This window comes from Gymnoscopelus microlampas (genome assembly GCF_963454915.1).
Source record: "Gymnoscopelus microlampas genome assembly, chromosome: 18".
In the NCBI taxonomy this organism is placed as follows: Eukaryota; Metazoa; Chordata; class Actinopteri; order Myctophiformes; family Myctophidae; genus Gymnoscopelus; species Gymnoscopelus microlampas.
In genome coordinates, this window is record NC_139955.1 from 11,390,076 (window position 1) to 11,411,583 (window position 21,508).

Below are 21,508 nucleotides of genomic sequence, written 5' to 3' on the forward strand. Positions count from 1 at the left end.
TTGTTTTTTAAATCGGACAATCCTGCTGCGTCAGGGCTTGTTTTCACTGTGATGGAAAAAAAGAAAAGCTACAGCATCTCTACAATATCCCAGCTGTACCGCCGGTATGCAGCAGCTAGGGCGCCTCTCTGTAGTAGAATGTGATTATTTGTTAGGGAAAAGTGGCGCATTGGAGTGGTTTCTCCTGCTCATGGTTTAGAGATCAGAGACATTCTTAAGGATCACCTTTAAGCTCAGTGAATGGTAACCAATAGCAGGCCAGGCCGGGCCTAATAGAGGGAGGGCCTCCACCAATTCAAGGTTTTCCCCCATTTTGGATGCAGCTCCATGACTCGGTTCTCAAACTCCCATTTTATATAATGTTATAGTGTCCACAACCAGAACTCTCGCCCACCTCTATTTGCTGTGATTTAACCGTCACCTGTTTCGGGGAGCCCTCACATTAAAATTGAATCAGTACTCCTCGTTCCTTTTTACGGGAGGGGAAAAAATCCTGCAAGTTGAAAAAGACATTTCCATTTCTTTGTATTATGCAGCATTATAATCTAATACAGCACTGGCGGCAGGTGTCATGAATGTTGCATGGATGTCAGAAAGGGATATGCTAAAAGCCTGTCCCAGCGCTGTCCCTACGCTCCTATTAATAGACCTCACAGGGCGACTGGCTTTTGAAGATTTGTGTTCTCTCTCACACTCAAGACTAAGTGCTGAAAGAAAGAGAGTGTGTGTGTGTGTGTGTGTGTGTGTGTGTGTGTGTGTGTGTGTGTGTGTGTGTGTGTGTGTGTGTGTGTGTGTGTGTGTGTGTGTGTGTGTGTGTGTGTGTGCGCGTGAGTGTGAGAGAGGGAGAGTGAGAGAGAGAGAGAGAGAGTACATGTGAGTGTGTGTGTGTGTGTGTGTGTGTGTGTGTGTGTACGTAAGTGGTAACTGTTGTTCTATAGGTGCAATATGAAGTGTGTGGCATCCAGCCACGTACACAGTGTAATCGGTGTATCGTGCATTGGCATGTGCACTTGTTCATGTGTTTTCATCAGTGTGGCACGACACACACAACACCTCTCCCAGCAGGGTAGCCCCTGGAGGACTGTAAACATGATGTCATGATGTTGCATTTATTGCACTGGGGTTGGTGTGCACATTGCTTATATTTGGCCAGCATTGATGACAGGCCTCTAAGCCCCTTGAGCATGCGTTGGTATGTGTCAGTGTGTGTTTGTTTGTACAGTATGTGTGGGGTTCATGTGTGGGTGCTTTTTGATGCACGCGTCCCCTGTGTTGTTAACACATTTTGCAACAATCCCCCCGAGGCAGGTGTGCCTCCTGATAGAGCTCAGAAGTGTCAGAGTGTGGAGAGACGGCCGCATGTGTCTGAGTGTGTGTGTGTGTGAGCGAGGCCATGGTACGTGCATGTGTCTGTATGTGTGTGCATGTGTATTTCTTGCCGGTTTGAGGCAGAGCGTCTTTGATTGGCTCCCAGACTCGCGGCATAAGTGTGTTACATAACACACAGGGTTGGCAGACACAGGGAGAGGAGGACGGGAGCGCGAGACTCACTCGGTGCGTCGGAAAAAGACGAGCCTCTTTCTGGAATTACAGCACCTCCACTTCTCGGGCTGAGAGGACTGTCGCCGCGACGGCAATGCCTTCCAAAGGGATTTGATTATCATGATTGTGTGAGCCGGGCTTTCCCATGCATACGCTCTACGCACACTCACACGGCGCAAACATGGTAAGGCTGACTCGAGGGGCATTTGTGTGTGTGTGTGTGTGTGTTTATTTATTTTGTTTAGCTCAGGGATGCCGTTAGGTGTTTTTTGGTGCAGCTGTGGTGTGCAGCGCTGTGGACGGGTAGAGCAGGAGGATGTTGGAATGCAGTGATGCTGCCAGTGCAGTGAATGCTGATGTGCTGTGGTGCAAAGATGATATTAGCTGGGGAGAAGAGAGAACACACAAGACTTTGACTGTTTACCTCTTCAGCACTTTTTTATGTACAAGAAGGAAATAAAGGGGTTAGTCTTTTTCCTGTGTATGTCATTTATATTATGTATGTACAGCATGTCCATGTGAGGGAGGTAGATTCCTCTGCATTCATTTGCATTGACCCAAATAGAGGGGTTTGCGGTTCGGGGGACTGTGCTTTCACCCTCTGCTCCTTTGATGTTGTAACTGCAGTGTAACCATGACGATTACACGGGTCATTACTGCCAGCAGACACACCGGTAATGAAGAAGGTGTCGAGGCTGACTCTTTTAAGTGTAGTGTATTTGTGTGTGTGTGTGTGTGTGTGTGTGTGTGTGTGTGTGTGTGTGTGTGTGTGTGTGTGTGTGTGTGTGTGTGTGTGTGTGTGTGTGTGTGTGTGTTGACTTTGTTGCCTTTGATCAAGCTAGGTATCAGGCTGTGTGTGTGCCAAGGCAGGAAATGGAAAGATTGATTATATAATGCCTTTAATTTATTCAAGACAAAAAAAAAAGGGGAGGGGATGCAATGTATCAGAGAGGAAGGACGGGAAGGCTGTGCCGGCCTCGTTACAGAGATGGGGGGGGGGGGGGGATGAGAAGAGAAGAGCAATGAGCAAGGAGGAACGTTGGCTGTGAATGGGTCCCTATCTATCCACCCCCCCCTCTCTCTGATGGATGGGGACTGGGGGGATGAATGGTGCTGAAAATGGAGTGCTGCTTGGACAGTACAGGAGGGGTTTGTATTGGGGTATTAAGCAGGTCTTTGTGACATGGCGGTGTAGTGAACGGACACTGACCCCACCGCTGAGGGTCTTCTGTGGGTTCTCTCTGTGCAGGATGGGTAGCATTGCCGGTAGGGGTCCGACCTACACGGCGGTGTAGAAAACTGGCCCGTGTTCTGCAGTGTGTTGAAACATTGAGGTCACACTGCTTTGGGTTGGCTTCATACGCTATGTGAGACAAACGGCATCTTCTGTCCAAATTAGATCGTTTTGGCCGGTGGGTTCCGCGTTCGCAGTCGATAGGAACCCAGTGTAGTGAAAATTAGAAGACGGTTGTTGTTTTTTTTGTGGGGGTGTATGGATTTGAATGTGTATATTGAAGACATTGTGTGTATACATAGTTTAATAATAGATGTAATAGTCAGCAATTCATATGTTGTGTGTTTGATTGATTGAATGCTTTATTTAGAAGTTTGCAGGAAAAAAACAGATGAAAGTACAGTTCAAATGCAAGGTCAACTAAATAGGATTACAAAGAAACAAAGCCACTGGCTTGTTTCATGGGGTCCTTTTGTACTCAATTCATAGTGACATTAAATGACAGATATACACTACTATGCAGAACATCATATTAACATCAAATTCAAAATAACCTTCAAAGACAACAAATGCATTGCCCAATTCTCGGGTTCCAACAAAGCAATCCGATACTTATTGGAATGAATCAGACATTATTTTAACCACTCTGTATGGTAGAGTATGTTAATTCAATGTAATATAATATATCTGCAGTGGTTTCCTTACTCCTCTATTGAGACATTTAGACCCTGGTGTCGGGTATACAGGACACCTACTGGTTGACAAATAGTGCTGCCTGAAGCCCATAAGCACAATATCTCCCCTGACCAAGTGGGGATTGACCCTTGGCCATAGATGGTTGGTCTCTCACGCGGGAGACCTGGATTCAAATCCAGAGAAGCACATACAAGTTATAGATTGCAGCTAGCAGAGCCTTCGTTTGTAATTTATGCTAGGCTGGAAAACATACTCTGTGACAGCTACGAACTAATAGGTGGAATAGTTTGTCTGAGGAAACGGTGCCACACGGAGTCCAGTTTGCCACAACTACTACAACACATCCAATGTGGAGCTGATGTTCGACTGGTGTGTTTTTTTTTTTTGTTAGCTTCTGTCCGTGCACACAGGAAAAAACAATGACATCCTCTGAATCCAAACCTAAATCCTTTTCCCCCCGGCCTGAACTGAGGAGGAACTGACCCCGGCGTGCGGTTCATATGTCCTGTTTCCATGGCAGCGTGACACACGTTTTGCAGTAATTCCGCTCTCTCTGGATAGTGGAGTGGTCTCAGATATGGAGCTATTGTTAACCAGACCTTCCAGCCTAATGATTACATCAACTCAGTGACATGCAGGAGCTCTCTGAAGCCCCGCACACTGAGGCTGACACTGGATGGAATCACTTGCCTTTGACGTGGAAATATCTGTTGCCATGGTTTTACTCTAATGCTGTCACAGTGGAACGGTGATATTTAACCACATTGAAGCCGGCGTCCCTATTTTCGGAACGTTTTTAATTAAAAAAATTAAAAAGTGTAAATAGCAAATCTACATTGACACATTGTGAGCTTTTCGATCATCTATTTTCGCTCTGCATTGTACAACAAAGTATATAGGGCTGAAGTGGTTAATTGTGCAATGATCATTAGTGGCGGTACACACACACACACACACCGCTATACAACCCCTATTTTTTGAAGATTGTGGTGCAACCTGAAGTGTCCTTGCCTCATCTGGTTGTCTTGTCAATACTAGTGGAGCATCCTCATCTGTCACCATGACAACGGATGTTTTTTCCCCCCTTTTCAGGCATAGTGGTCCCTCCCCCATGCTCACTCCTCTCCCTTGATTGGTTCGTGTCGTATGTGGGAGCTGTAAGCAGTAGCCCCGAGAGGGGGGCTCATCCAGGGGTTTAAGTTGGGGGGCGTAGCCGTACTGTAGCTGCTGAGGTTGTGGGCTTAGATCCTCACGGGGCTAGAGATTAGTAACACACCCACACACGCGCGCGCGGGGGTAAGCACGCCAAACACAAGCACTCACAAACACACCGTGTCAGCACAATGGCACAATGGCGCTCATGCACAATAAGCCCTGTAATGATCAAATGATTTTCAAAAGGTGCTCTCTTCCAGCGCGGAAGCATATTCACCCGGAGTGGGGGGGAGGGCAAGAAAGAAGCCAATTCAGATGACTTGACTTCAGAAGACAAGATAGCATCTGTTGTAGCAGGATAAGAGGGAGAGAAATCTTCACAGAAATTACCTGATATGAAAGCAAGCAAGCACAAACATACTATATATAGACACACAGTGCCGTGATACAGCCAGAGTAACATCCTCAGTGTTATTTTACCCATTTGTACTGTAACTCCAAGGGGTCCTCGGGTATATAAGGATTTGATAGTTAGGAACAAAATGTACCCTTACAGGTCTGTAACTCAAGAGAGTTTACAAATGTAACCAAATCCATGCTGAGGAATTTACAGTGTTACACCATGTGTTACACTGTGTTTTACGGTGTTAGAATGATTCCCAGTCTCTGGGCCTTTGCAAGCTCCCGTACTACCTAGGGACTAAACAGCTCCTGTCAGATTTGGTTAGAGCTGGCTGTTCATGGCCTCAGCCCCGGGGAATGGATGCATGGTTAGCTCTGGACTGGGAGAATGCTGATGAACACAACTTTGGAAAGAACAATTGGAACAAACAGTTGGGCGCTGTGTGTGTGCCACAGATGTAGGCTACCCACGAGGCTCAAAAGGTAGAAAATGTGTGCATACATGTGCGTGTGTGAGCAATTGTGTAAGCATTCGTGAATGCGTCCGGTCGTGTCTGGGTGTGCGTGCGGGAATTCATGCATGCATGTGAGCGTGTGTGCATGCGTTCATGCATGCACCCCCCCACTGTGGGTTCCAGTGTTGTGGGTGACAGGGCTCATTGGTCAGTGTGATGGATAGTGGTGCTGTGTGGTAGATGGATGTTGTGAGGAGTGGGTGTCTCTCAGGAGCACACTTTACCACCTTTAATGAGAATAACCTTTAGCCTCTAACGACCCTCTGAAGAATACTGATCACCTGGCTGCTGATCACACACACACACACACACACACACACACACACACACACACACACACACACACACACACACACACACACACACACACACACACACACACACACACACACGCACACATATAAAATCTTTTACATGTACACAAGTGTCTTGGACACAGACAAGGTCAGTACACACACACACACACACACACACACACACAGATGGTCAATACATGTCAGTTGAAAGTCTTTTTCCCCCCAGAAAATAATACTCAGTAGGCAGAAATCTGGTGTTTGGGCATCACAAACGTGACATTCGGATTTGATTGGACGGTAAGGCGTCACAAAAATAACAACCGGATTTGATTGGCCGAGCTTCATGATGATGTAGTGCTCTGATCAGCGGCACTTTAGATGACATCCAGTACCGTAAATGTAGATGTAGTGCTTTGTTCATCGTAGGCTTTGCTGCAAGGAAGCTGCGAAATGGCTGTCAGTTGAAAGTCTTCAACCGCATCGCACTTTATTGATTGCAGTGAAGTCATTTCACGTTGTTCATACATATCAGATACATCTGAAGCGAGCACATCTTGTAGAAAAGCCATTTTGAATAATGCGGCACCACTGTGCACCGTTTGATCAAATACACCCAAAAGGATCTTTTGATGTTACGAGGTGCACGCCTCGGTGCGCGCAGCTCTCTCGGGACTTAAATATCCATTTTCAACTAAGCATAATGGTTCACATTATATATTCATGACAGTAAAATCAATCACAGGGAAGTTGATGAGTCATTCCTTCACGTTTTGTCAAATCCAGTGTTGCAGATAAAATAACAAGCTCTGATGACAGCATGAGAGCAAGGAGGAGATTATCCCCCCTCACATTGGTTTGGCACCTCAACATTTTTATTGCTTAATTGCATGTAATTATTCTAATGTCATAATGGGCCAATTACGGCCTCCGCCTGGAGACCGGTGCAGTTCTGTTGTTTCATCTTGTGTTAATGGTTTTTACCACCTTTTTTTGTGTGTGTTGCCGTGTTGTTGTGTCGTTGTAACGCGTTGTCGACTAATGTGTTCCCTGTGCTGTTGTGTTGCTCTATTAGCGATTCCTAAGCTGCTAATGGGCCCACAGATCTGAGGGTGGCGTCGTGTATTTGCATTCATTACTGTGAGTGGGGTTTAAGAGGAAGGATTTGCACAAAATGAGGCCAAGCGTGCAAGCCCTGTGTTACAGCCCCCCCCCCCCCACCCCAGAAAACCCCACCATGACCACTAGCAAGCCCTGTTACAACTGCCCCCACCAGCAGAAAACCCTGTGTCAAAACGCTCCCACCACCACCAGAAACACTAACACCCCGCCCCCACCCCAATTTTCTTTTTTTTAAACTTGGCGTTCTACAAGCTCACAACGCATTGTGTTGCAATGCGTTGTGAGCTTGTAGTTCGGCTATTTAAAATGTTTTCACTTGAAACATTTTTAAAAATCGGAATGTGAATCGGACCCAGCAATCTGGCACAGGTTGGGCACACACGCACACGCACACACTCTCACACTCTTACACACACACACACACACACACACGCACACACCACCCGCAAACCCTGTGTGTACAATCCCCCTCCCCTCCCCCCCCAACCACCCGAATACTCATGTTGTTGTTGTATAACCTCATGCTTTCACACACCTGGCTGATGTTTTGTTCAGGCTGTATATTCCCTCTGGAGTTCCAACATTATAGCAGCTTTATGTAACACGACGATATGATGTAAAATAGAGTATGTACCCCTTTCATCGCTCTCTCTCTTTCTCTCTCTCTCTCTCTCTTGTATCCTTCCATACCTGCTCTCTAGTTGATAAGTGGAGGTTCAATCGTCAGTGCCGAGGCGGTATGGGACCATGTGACCATGGCGGACCGCGAGTTGGCGTTTAAGGCTGGCGACGTCATCAAGGTGCTGGACGCCTCCAACAAGGACTGGTGGTGGGGCCAGATCGACGAAGAGGAAGGATGGTTCCCTGCCAGCTTTGTACGGGTGAGTTAGCCCTGCCGACAGCAAAACACACACCCCTCAACGCACAAACACACGCACACACACACACACACACGCACGCATACGCACACACACTCACACACACACACACAGACACAGACACAGGCAGGAACTGAGCAACGTTAAAACAAAAAAGAACAAAGTCAGACATGGAGCAAGGCCACATGAAGATCCATGTGCTTATTGCTCACTCACGCACGCACGCACGCGTGTGCACACACGCACGCACGCACACACACACACACACACACACACACACACACACACACACACACACACACACACACACACACACACACACACACACACACACACACACACACACACACACACACACACACACACACACACACAATATAGCCAGTGGAATAATGGCTGACTTTAATAATACATAACAAAGAAGAGATCAGAGAGCAACTAGCTAAGTGCCTCTATCTGGTCTGCAGGGGAGACACATCACACAGAATATTAATGAGATACGTGTGTGACTCCATGTATGCAGAGCAAGACTTCACTTTATGAGTTTATGTAATAATAATATTACCCCATATCTGAGATAAACAAGTCTGACAGTGTTGTTAGCGCATCTAGAGACACACACACACACACACACACACACACACACACACACACACACACACACACACACACACACACACACACACACAGCGAAGCTGGCAACGGAGGTCTTTCAGAACTTCAGACCCGTGTTCGAACACTCCCTCATGACCCCCCCCCCCCCGCCACCTCTTCACCCCAACCCTTGCATCTTCATGTCCACACCTGAGAGGGCGGGGCTGACATCACCCTTCCCCCGCCCCCCCCCCCCCCCAAAAACAGACCAAACAGTTTGTCTCTCTGTTCTGTCATTCTTTCTCCCCGAAGGTGGAACCCCACCCTCCACAGCCCCAAACAAAACAGGTTTTCTATATCAACCCCATAGCAACTCCAAGGTTCCAAAACACTACGTCAAAGGTGCGTTTGTTCTCCCACCCCCCCCCCCCCCCCCCCCCCCTCCCTCCACCCCTTGCGCCCAGACTCATCCCCACCCACCCATCCAGCATCCACCCGCCCCCACCCCCCCGCCCTCCCGCCCGCTCCAGTCTTCTGTGCGCGCAAACGTTCTGCCCGGCAAACATACCAGAACCAGTCCATTCCAGGCATTAACGCTCCCATTCTCCCAGCTCATCTTCCTGTCCAGGGCCGGTAGAGAGTCAAAAGTAAACATCCTTTCTTCTTTTTAAAGGGTTATTGAAAATGCATCATATTTTCGTATGATTATTCTTATTCATTATCTTGGTCTATCCATTTTAAAGTGCAAGACACATTTTCTTTTTTTTACATTATAGCCTAAACTCCATTTTACTATTGACTCTGACATTGTATTTCACTGTCAATGCTGCTACTAGCTGGTCTGTGGTCAGTGTTAATGCTGCTACTAGCTGGTCTGTGGTCAGTGTTAATGCTGCTACTAGCTGGTCTGTGGTCAGTGTTAATGCTGCTACTAGCTGGTCTGTGGTCAGTGTTAATGCTGCTACTAGCTGGTCTGTGGTCAGTGTTAATGCTACTAAGCTGGTCTGTGGTCAGTGTTAATGCTGCTACTAGCTGGTCTGTGGTCAGTGTTAATGCTGCTATAGCTGGTCTGTGGTCAGTGTTAATGCTGCTATAGCTGGTCTGTGGTCAGTGTTAATGCTGCTACTAGCTGGTCTGTGGTCAGTGTTAATGCTGCTACTAGCTGGTCTGTGGTCAGTGTTAATGCTACTATAGCTGGTCTGTGGTCAGTGTTAATGCTGCTACTAGCTGGTCTGTGGTCAGTGTTAATGCTGCTATAGCTGGTCTGTGGTCAGTGTTAATGCTGCTACTAAGCTGGTCTGTGGTCAGTGTTAATGCTGCTACTAAGCTGGTCTGTGGTCAGTGTTAATGCTGCTACTAAGCTGGTCTGTGGTCAGTCACCCTCATCATGTCACTCTGCTTGTCTGTGTAGCGCTGCATCGCTCATCCTGTGTTTGGCATCCTAACCGTCAGCCCCTTGATGTTATCCTGGCAAACTGTGTGTAATAAGGCGTCGGCTGCAGAAATCACCTGGCGTGTGTGTGTGTGTGTGTGTGTGTGTGTGTGTGTGTGTGTGTGTGTGTGTGTGTGTGTGTGTGTGTGTGTGTGTGTGTGTGTGTGTGTGTGTGTGTGTGTGTGTGTGTGTGTGTGTGTGTGTGTGTGTGTGTGTGTGAGGAAACACTTTTTTTATATATAGTCCGTGTGTGCCGCTGCCAATACTGAGATTGTGTGTGAGCGAGAGAGAGATTTTTACATTTTACATTTTTATGTAGTCTGTGTGTGCCGGTGTCGATGCTTGGGATTGAGTGTGTGTGTGTGTGTGTGTGTGTGTGTGTGTGTGTGGAGGTTGTGCATGGTGTGTCCTCTGGGCATCGGTCCCAAGAAGAACCTTGTGAATGGACTGTGGAGTTTGGCAGCGTCTTCTCGCTGGACCCAGATCCACTGCCCAGATGACCAACACCTCTATTCAGTCGGTGTGTGTGTGTGTGTGTGTGTGTGTGCGTGCGTGTGTGCGCGCGTGCGTATTTCTGTGTATGGTTGGAAGGTGAATAATGTATGGGTGAAGGATTTTGAGATATGCAATGCTAACTGCAGGGAATTGATGCATTGTATGAAATATTTTCAGAGTATTGCGTAACTCTGATGAACTTACATTTGACTCTGCACATCTCTGACTTAGGTGTGTGTGTGTGTGTGTGTGTGTGTGTGTGCGTGCGTGTGCGCTTGTGCATGCCTGTGTGTGTGTGTGTGTGTGCAATCTGTGCATGGCCTTTGGTCCTCAGCTGTGGGTGAACCAGGAGGACGGAGGGTCGGAACCAGCAGAGGGGACCAGTGAGGTGCAGAACGGACACCTGGACCCCACCAATGACTGCCTGTGTCTGGGCTCTCCCCTCCAGAACCGTGACCAGATGAGAGCCAATGTCATCAATGAGATCATGAGCACAGAGAGACACTACATCAAACACCTCAAGGACATCTGCGAGGTAGTAAACACGCACACACACACACACACGCACACGCACACACACACATTTGGATGGTTATGATATGTAATTAGGCTTGGTTTCAGTGGACCATCTGTTTTTATTGCTCGCCTCTGCATGAATGTGCCTGGCCTTTGGTCAGCAGTAACATAATCCCCCATAGGAACATAAAATATCTAAACAGGTTCATCTGTAGTCTCGCGTAGCCAGACAACTATTCCACAATCTCCGAATGCTATATAGAGTCTGGAACCATAGATATATATAAAGGCTAGATGACTCACCCGCGCTGCTGGCCAATGGAGTACGACATTGCCACATGGCGGCCATCTTGCAACAGTCATTCATAACATTATGTCTATGGTGCATGTACTTTGAAATAACCATAGCGTGCTCAATTTTCATCTGATTTTCAAACGGTTTGGTTTGTTGTAAACATGAGATGTAGTTATGATACTGCATACTTAATGTTATTATTTTATATTTTAAACATGATTATAAGTATGCATTATCATAACTACATCTTTGGTGTTTACAACACACCAAACCGTTTGAAAATCAGATGAAAATTGAGCACGCTATGGTTATTTCAAAGTACATGCACCATAGACATAATGTTATGAATGACTGTTGCAAGATGGCCGCGGTTGAGCTATGCTTGCGACGCCCCCTTGAGCCATCTCGCCTTTATATATATCTATGTCTGGAACTACACCTCCTGAAATCCAAGAGAGGAAGCTGGCACTTCCGTTCACCAAAATATATATATATATATTTTTAAAGATTTGTTTCTGGAAAGTAGGCTGACAGGAAATGCAGCAAAGGCCGTCGGGATCAGGAGTCGAGCCCGCGACGCGCTGTCAGGCTACATTGAGCCTAGGTGCCTGGACCGCTACGCCAGCGGTCCTGGCCTAAAATATCTTTAATTTTATTTTTTAATGTCCATTTCTGCTAAGCAGCAAGCTATATATGCGTAGATGATTTTGATTCATATTAGGATACATTTGCGCGACTGTAAACACAAAACGGAAGTGGGGAGGAGGCTTCACACGATATTTTAATTATGATCAGAGTGTCCCAGACTGTATGACCGTAAACATTTGAAAATTGTGGGAGGCAACAGTCTGGCCATGCGCGACTAGTTCATCTGGGGTGGAGGTAGGTGAATGAAGATGGAATATAGAAGATCTAAGCAGGTGGATCTGGGGTGGAGGTAGGTGACTAAAGCAACAACGCTCAGATGATACACAGTAGCGGGGGCAGCCCGTTGTGCACATCATATAAATGCCTGACATTGGTGCGTGAAATGAATGATGTGTTGTTCGGTTGTAAAATACACGCTATTGAATGGTCCAATCAATCACCTTAAGCCAGGTAGAGTTTCCTGGTTGAACTTGCATCGCTCATCCAGCAGACGGTCGGAAGGTACAGCTCAATTTGTAGTCAATGTTGTTGTTTGCCACGCGTCGTGACTTGGCGCGACGCATTGTTAGCTTGTAGATCTGTTCTTGTCATCAAGCGACACCTTATAAATGGCATGAGACTATGGAGACAGGTGTGGTAAATGATACCAGGTACATTGTGTCCACATGCATCAGTAGTAGTAATGAATGGATTATTTTAAAGTAATATGTAAGCAATATGTTTTTGTAAAAGAAAAAAAGAAGAACCATTAATATGATTTATCAACGTCAAATTTAGTGTTCCAGTTCCAATTTTGTTTGCAATTTTTTTTGTTTCAAAGTAATTTCGCTTTATTTCCTGTTTCTTATAAGTTCTCTTTCCTGGTTAGATAAAACTGGTATCCCGACCTGAAAATGTATTTTCTGTTTACTAAAGAGCTATAGAGAGGGAGACCCCTGTTGCTGGGCAAACATTCTATTGTAATGATTGCCATCGGAATAGAGAGCTATTTAACACTTATTTTACAAAACAATGTATCACATACACCCCCTTAAAAGTAGTGTAAGTGATATTTTATGGTTAAAAAAGTTTGTTAAAAAGTTAAAGCTCTATATTAAGATAGTAAACATTGCTATAGAGACCTCTGTTCTGTTATTGAACAAGCACTCAACCCACCTGAAAGTGTATGTTCTGTTTATTAAAGAGTTGGAGAGATATTCATCTCTCCAGCTCTTTAATAAACAGAACATACACTTTTAAGTGGGTTGCCAATTTCATCCAATCAGGAAACAGTACCCATTTATCAGCTTCAATTTTATAGTATTACTGTTCCAATTTTGTCTTCTCATTTCTTTGTGTCATCACTTCCAATTTACTTTGTTTATCTTGTATCCTGTATGGGTTCTCTCTCCTGTTTGGATAAAATTGGTATCCAGGGGATTCAACACCTGACAATAAAGAGATGGAAAGAGAGGGAGACCCCTGTTACTGAACAAACACTTAATAGCAAGGAATATAGAGTTGTTTTAACAAAACAAATATCATCAACTGCACCTTTAGTTACTAACCCTTACATGATTACTTTAGACTTTCATGTTAATCTACTTCTCTACCTATGTTGATATGTAGACTTATAGTATGTAGTGTTAATTGTATATTGCATATCGCATACACTCATAGTTTCTAGCAGACTTTGCCTGTCTTGTATAGGTTTTATATTTCTGTCTGTTATGTTCGTGTTCTAGTTTTCATGGTTCTATGTTCATGTAGTGGAATAATTGGTGGAATAATCACAAATCAATAGAGATGATAGATAATGTGTTTTGTGTATTGCTAAGCTCTCATATTACTGTATGAGAATCTTGCAGGCTTACAGTAGCAATAGCCGCATTATTGGTGGAAGGAACCATCGACATCAACTTTACCACACAATTACAAACATCCTCATCATCATAATAATGGACAGTGGATGTACACTGACTCCAACCGTTTATTTCACAACAGACAGACGTTAGATTTCAGATATCTGAGCGTGTGCCTTTGCCTGTTCCGTTGGCCTGCCTACACGTCACATTTATTTTCAAAGAAGAACTTCTGGTGGCATTTTGTGACCCATCATGATTCACCAAACAGCAGCCTGCGTGTTTTGGCCCTGGGCCCTCTGGTGTCAAAAAGGTTTAGGCTGCTCTCCACTGTTAGAGCACCTTGTTAACCACGGCCCGAAATAGGTCCCGAAATAGGGACGCCGGGTCAAAAATGTTCAAAGATATTTCAAATCTTCAAGCTCACGTGTCACGATGTTGGCGATGGGTTATTTTTGCTGTTCTTGTTTATGTACACTTACAGTATACATTCATAAACGTATTTATATTTATACCTGTTAATAACTCATACAACAATTTGAATCAAACATCATCGTCCAAGTGCAGATGGCCAAGCAAGACGCTAAATCTCCTTTAGTTTTTGATACTTCATTCCTAATTCCCTGTACGTTACTACCTGTTTACTTATTGTTGTATTCTTAGTTGTATCTCTTTTTTATGTATCTGTCCTGTGTTTTATAATGCGGTGCTGCCATGACGTATGAATTTCCCACATGGGATCAATAAAGAACCCTCCGTGTTGCAGGGCTACCTGCGACAGTGCAAGAAGCGCGTGGACATGTTCAACGATGACCAGCTGAGGGTGATCTTTGGAAACATCGAGGAAATTTTCCGCTTCCAGGTGGGCTTCGTCAGAGACCTGGAGAAGCAGTACAACACAGAGGATCCGCACCTGTCAGAGATAGGACCCTGCTTCCTAGAGCATGTGAGTGGAATTTCACAGTACTGTAGGCTCGGGCCGTTTCCAAAATATTACACTGGGAGTCCTGCCAAAATGATAGATAATGTGAAAATAATCGATCTGTCTCTCTCTCATGTATATATACACACACACACACACACACACACACACACACACACACACACACACACACACACACACACACACACACACACACACACACACACACACACACACATGCAATGAACATATCAGTCCCTGAAGATACTTTGGATGGAGGGGATCCATACCTTAACACATTGAGTGCCAATCGCGTAGACCTGCGCGAAGTGGTCTTTTTTCTTTTTTTTACTCACAGGTTGAAATTTCATTGTAGGCCTCGTTCGCTACGTCACATTTCATTGTAGCACCACCGGAAGCGGAATTATTCTTCTCTGGATATTTTCGTTGCCATCCGCCTCCATTCTAAAGCGGACACTGAAACGCCATTTTCTCTTTGTAGTTTTTCTCGTCGCTGATCACTGTTTTTTTTTTTTTTTTTACAAATCTCTTTATTATTTTTTTCAGACAGGTTAAAATACAGTGATGTCGGAGGGTAGAACAAAGAGGTCTGAATTCTTTGACAAAAAAATACAAATAAATAAAGCACGTTATAACAAACAATAAAATTGGTACAGTAATTAGCATACGTATTATAATAGGGGTCATGAAAATAATAAGAATTAAAAATAAACGGACAAGACAGACAATAATCAAGACACTCAATCATACCAGGGAGGGGAAGGAGAGAAGGGGGGGAGAGGAGGGGGGGGGGGGTTCTCTGCACAGAGCACTGATTATTTTCGTAATATGGGTGCCAATGAGGTCTGGTAAGGGTTACTCATTTATTTGCTGATCACTGTTTAACATAAACCGTTCTAACTACAAGATGGCGATTCCGTTTTGCATGGGGTTTTCACTGGGCGACAGAGAAGGATCTCCGCTGTGTTTACAAACACTGGCACTGGTGATTACATTATGAGATTAAACGCTGGCATGGAATGTGTTAAAAAGGAGGACGCGGTACAAAATCATATCAGGTTTTAAAAATGCTCATGATTTTCATGTATTTAATGTACTTTCTTCAACCCACTGTTTCTCAGAAATGGAGGAGGCCAAGTCACATTGGATATATCCTGTCCACATTGGCCTGTCTCTCCTCATCACGTAGTACAGTAGGCTATATCTGAGAGACAATTCAGGGCTCCTTGCTTAAGTTGCTTCATTCCCTCTGGTCATACGTGTCTTCTGTATTCCTGCCCCGCAGCAAGATGGCTTCTGGATCTACTCCGAGTACTGTAACAACCACCTGGACGCCTGTATGGAGCTCAGCAAGCTGATGAGAGATGGCAGGTACCAGCACTTCTTTGAGGCCTGTCGTCTCCTCCAGCAGATGATTGATATCGCCATCGACGGCTTCCTTCTCACCCCCGTCCAGAAGATCTGTAAATACCCACTGCAGTTGGCGGAGCTTCTCAAATACACAGCCCAGGAGCACAGGTACAGCACAACACTCAACAGACTGTGTTTACAGGCATGCTAATACACCGATCTTACCATGGATATAATGGTCATTTAAACACCGCTATCTGATTTCCAAAATCAGGGTACGGTCTTAAGGCCTTCGCAGACAGGGTGCGATTTTTCGCACGGAAAAAACGGACAATATCATTTTTTAAATCAACACATGGTTCTCAATGACCTCATGCACACCGGCTCCGAATTTACCGTGCGGCGATGCGATGCGGCGATGCGTTTTTTGCGTCTTCTCGCATGCGGTAAAAACTGATTGACTAATCGCACCCTGTCTGCAAAAGGCCTTTAATCGGGGTCAGCTAAACCCGATTAAAGTGTCAGATTTTCTTTTGCCCGATCTATTGATTTATTTGGTCATGTGAGCGTTTTGTTGGATTTCTTTCTGATGTGCACATGCCTGAATACATAGCCGTAAGACCAAATAAGAAACATGTAACCCGGGGTTGTTGCTGTAAACAGGCTAATGCTATGCATGTAATATAAGATAAGATAAACCTGTATTGATCCCCGGAGGGAAATACAGGTGTCATAACAGCAATGGCAGTGAGAACGAGAGGTACTGGTAAGAGTAAGAGTCAAGAAACAAACCAAGATAAATAAGAATAGAAATATTAAATACTAAGCTGCTGGCCCTACTGAAGGAGTGAATGAGAGAACATGCAACAATGCACAACCTATTGATAAATACACATATTCTGTGAATATAAGAATGAATATACGTGTATTGCCGGTGAATATATAAAATGAATATATTTACAGTTTATCAACAATGAGTATTTGGGTGAATATATATGCAAAGTTAACAGTGATTATGAGAATAATCATGGTCTGTCAGAAAACCTTGAGTATCTGGATGAACACAATTATCAACAGTCAATGTAAGTCTATTCTGTTCGGTCAAAGTTCAGCATTGTACATCCTACATGTGCAAGTAGTCCTTGGTCTTTCCGATGTTGAGCTGGAGGTGATTGTTGTCACGCCACCCTAAGAAGCTCTCAGTGTCCACCATGGCTGTGTTCTCCTCCTTGTTGTCATCCATGATGCAGCTGACAATGGAGAAGTCATCAGAGAACCTTTGTAGGTCGCACATACTCAACTTGATATGGAAGTCGTAGGTGTAGCGTGTGAACAGGAAAGGTGGCGGTATCTATGTATATTTGTTATTGCTATTATTTTGCCCAGACCTACAGTAGGTTCAGCTCATATTTGCACATTCCAGGGTCCCCTCAGCAGCAGTGCTTGACTGTTTGTAGCTAGTTATCTTTCAAACCAGGTGTTATAGCCACGCAGGATATAAAAAATAAAATACATTGTTAACATTGTTTTGATTGGTCAAATAGCCTTCCAGTGGCAGCTTCCTCTTCTCAAATTTTACCAGATGGAATAACAGACTGTATGTAGCATTCTAAGACTGTGGAACAGATAGGCTGGCTTGAGAGACAAGGTAGACACAGTTCAGAAAGTGTCAGTTTGTCGCTGGTGCTGGACACAGAGTAACAGTTCAAAGGAATAAAAGTCCGCACAACAGCATTAATGCTGTTGTGTGTTAACTTTTATTCCCTTGAACTTGATAGACACAGACCTTCGTGCGGAGATTTGGGTCTTGTTTTGAATGGCCCGGCGTCTTCTTGCTTGTTTCATTGCATTGTCGATGCTGCCGTCTGCCGGTACTGACAGTCGTCCATCTGCAACAGTGAAGGCAGGTGGTGTGGGCGAGATGCTGGCACTCCGTTGGCAGACTACTTGGCACACACACACACACACACACACACACACACACACACACACACACCACACACCACACACACACCCACCCACCTCTGGAGCTGTTGGCCTGTAGCCTACCCTCCAGTCTGTTCTTGTAACTGTGTACAGTAAACTGTGTACAGTAAACGCTGCTTCAGTCATTAATTAATTACTGGCATAACCTGATTATTCCCAGTAATCAGGGTATAACTGTGCATGTTCTGTAAACACACACACACACACACACACACACACACACACACACACACACACACACACACACACACACACACACACACACACACACACAGACCAGGAGCACAGGTACAGTTCTCGAACACTCATTCACTACAATGCTCAGGGCTGCCCTTGATTGCACACACGTGTGAGTTGTGAAATGTACTCGTACACACGCAGTCACAGGACTGTATCGTGACGGAGCTGCATCAGGTCTTTGACAAAGCGCATGTTCCCAGCCAGGGTGGGACTGACGCCAGATCACCATACTGTGCCTGCCAGACCTCCATGTTTCACTGCTAGGAGCTGAGGAGGGACTGCCAGGCAGGCATGCACGCACACATACACGCACACACACACACACACACACACACACACACACACACACACACACACACACACACACAACATATCCCATATAAATGGTACGTGCAAACCACACAATTGCAGACACACACTATCTTCCATAGAATTGGATCAGTAGCATGTCTTAGCCCGCAGGATAAACCCAGCTCAGTTGGCTTGCAAGTACTCAAAATGAAAGGTGTATGGAGAGACAGGAGCTGATTAGAATTAAATAGCAGTGTATGATATTGACCCCGTTCCAGCAGAGTTACTGCCGTTATACTCTTAAGAGTTTATGCCCTCTGTCTTTAATAGGTCCAGCCAACATTTTATCATCCTGTTTTACTGGGGGGGCTTTTCCAACGGCAGCATCTTACCATACCGACCATATCGGCATCAATACATGTCATTGTCTACTCACAGCTTTGGCCATACATGAACTTAGACCGGTTTCCTGCTAATGGCTTTAGTTTTAGATTTTTGCATTTGTTAACATTTTCTCCATATAGTCATTAAAACATAACCGAACTTACCTGAATACTTGAGTCATGTTGGCTAGACATCACTGAGCAATTAACAAGGCATGGGTGTTTGAAAGTCACATTTAAATCAGTCAATCTATAACGATAACGTAACTTTAACCAAAAAGGTGCAATTAAGTTCACTATGTTGAATTATTAAACCTCTGCTAGTTGATTTGCATAGCGTGTTGACATAAACCGAATCCAGTTGGTTCCTTTGAAATCAAACAAACCACGGTATGATTAAAACAGAAGGAGGAAGTGCTGCCCGGGTTCAGTCTCCGTGGCTTTCTCAAACAGGTGCTCTTCAGTGAAATAGAATAGAATAGAAGAAAAGCAAAAAACAAAAACAGGTTCTGCTTGTGGTGATGCAGACTATAGGGAGAACAATACCGAGGCACAGGTGAAAAATAATACATTTCTTTCCGAGCAAGGCAACAAAGAATGACCAACGGGTTTCAACACTGGGGTCTTCAACAGGGGGTTGAAGATCCAAGTGTCGAAACACGCTGGACCACAAGCAGAACATTGTTTTTGTTTTTTTTGCTTCTATGTAAACCACGGTGTGCTTTGGAAAATGGTTGGCATTAATGTTAAGAAGAGTTGTAGTCAGTGGGCTAAACATGTCAGTCTACCGGTGTGGTCCTTTTGAAGATTTGAAGAGTTATGTTCATAACAGAAGTTCATGGAATTTGGTTTATTGCGCTTTACAAATCCCAAAGAAGGCAGCTAGGCAGCTTGTCTGCCAAAATGTCATGTAAAGAGGTTTCTCAGAACAGTTCTTAATGCTCCACGTCCACATTAAGCCTGATTTATACTTCGTTAAAAATTACTATGAAAAATAGCCGTTGTACAAGTTCACAACGCGGCGCACCTGTGGCACGTTGTGAGCTTGTAGATCAGTTATTTCCGGCACACAACACCATGAAGCAGTGTAAATGTAAATGAATATAAATGAAGCATTACACCTTGCTGTTGTTCCTGATAACACCTATATAGGCGTGCTTTTCCACTTTCTTTGATTATGGTGTTCAACTAAAATAAAATACACCAAAAAACACATCAGCCTGTCTCCTATAATAGAACACTGTTAAATATATATGAGCAATAAAATGTAACCCCCCAAACAGCTACAGTATAACTATCAGCAGCAATGGGCTGTGAGGTTTATTTATTAGTAAATGAAGTTGTCAGAACTCACAAATGAATATAGAACACTTTTAATAATGCACAGCAGTGGAAGGAAATAACAGACATTCAAGCCCCAGGCTTTGCTCAGCGTTTCTGAGACACATATGTGGCTGTGACCCCTGTTAAACAACAGCCAGAGATATGCTGGAGATTAGCAACTAGCTGATACAAATCCTCAAAACATCATACAAATACAAATACTACTAAGAAAAATAGTAGTAGGACAAATTAAGTCACAAGAAGATACATATCACATTCTGTTATTGCAACAACCAATTGATTTACACACTGACAATAAGAAAATGCTTGAATGTACATTCGATTCAATTCAATCTTTATTTCAGACCCAAGGGCGATCCATATCACAAATAAAAACACCATACAAAATATAACAATAATAGAAAAAGAAATACGTTAAAAAGAATTCCACCATGTTCAGTTTCGAACATACAGACAAGTGCGCCAATGGTTCCACAGTCTAGAGGAGAACCTGACAGAACTACGTAACGGGTTACTTATGACAGAAATGATGTCATTTACTGACTCAGATGCCCTACACATAAATCTATACATAAGATTGCGTAGCACAGCAGAGCAGGTGGGTACCCCAACACTAACAAACATCTGGCTTGCACTGGAGCTTCTTGGAGCTCTCAGCAGCAGCTGCATACAGTCATTATAAGCCACTGTGAGTCGTCTGATGCTGCCTTGCTTGTAGCGACACCACAGGTGGGCAGTATGTAGAGGTTTACAAAAAGATTTAAAGAGTGAAATCTTCACCGGTACTGAGCACATGCTACATTTGCGACACAGCATGTTCCCTTGAGCATACAGCTTCCGACGCTGTCTATATATGTCCTTGTCATCAGAAAGGTCATTTGATATTATATGGCCCAAATATTTAATCTCACAGCAGACACTAAGGGCAGTGCCTGAGAGATAGAAGTCAGGAAAAGTTGACTGTCTGTCTTCTCTGCTTCGGACAACCATCATCTTACTTTTTTTAGCATTGTACTTTACTAGAAGTTCGGGCCGCTACGCGGCCCGAACGTCTAGCGTGACGTGTCGTTCACTTTGCAGTGCCACCTTACAGGCACCTCACAGTGTGAGAGAGAGTTTTGTGCTCTCCTAAATCCACGGCAGGCTTTGAAAGTACCCACTTCAGAAAGAGGTGACGTGCATCACCTCTCCAATGACCAAAACCCACTTTGTGATTACTCAGACCTGGTATGACAGACCTGTGGGGAGTGTGCAGTGGTGTACAATGTGAAAAGATGTCCAAATCAACACCATACTATGAACATGTACTCAGA

The 21,508-nt window shown here is 44.5% G+C and overlaps 1 protein-coding gene across 7 annotated transcripts in view; it reads left to right on the plus strand.

Moving 5' to 3' along the window:
* The window catches only part of LOC311033514 (rho guanine nucleotide exchange factor 9), a 75,097-nt gene that overhangs the window by 32,897 nt on the left and 20,692 nt on the right, over positions 1–21,508 (plus strand). For 6 of the 7 annotated variants that reach the window (XM_084041037.1, XM_084041038.1, XM_084041041.1 and 3 more), the window contains 5 exons: positions 7,661–7,840; positions 8,744–8,833; positions 10,693–10,893; positions 14,425–14,604; positions 15,887–16,119. In XM_084041037.1, the coding sequence (XP_083897163.1) occupies positions 7,661–7,840; positions 8,744–8,833; positions 10,693–10,893; positions 14,425–14,604; positions 15,887–16,119 (884 nt within the window). The remainder of the gene's footprint in view (positions 1–7,660; positions 7,841–8,743; positions 8,834–10,692; positions 10,894–14,424; positions 14,605–15,886; positions 16,120–21,508) is intronic. The other variant, XM_084041039.1, reaches the window with a different exon arrangement.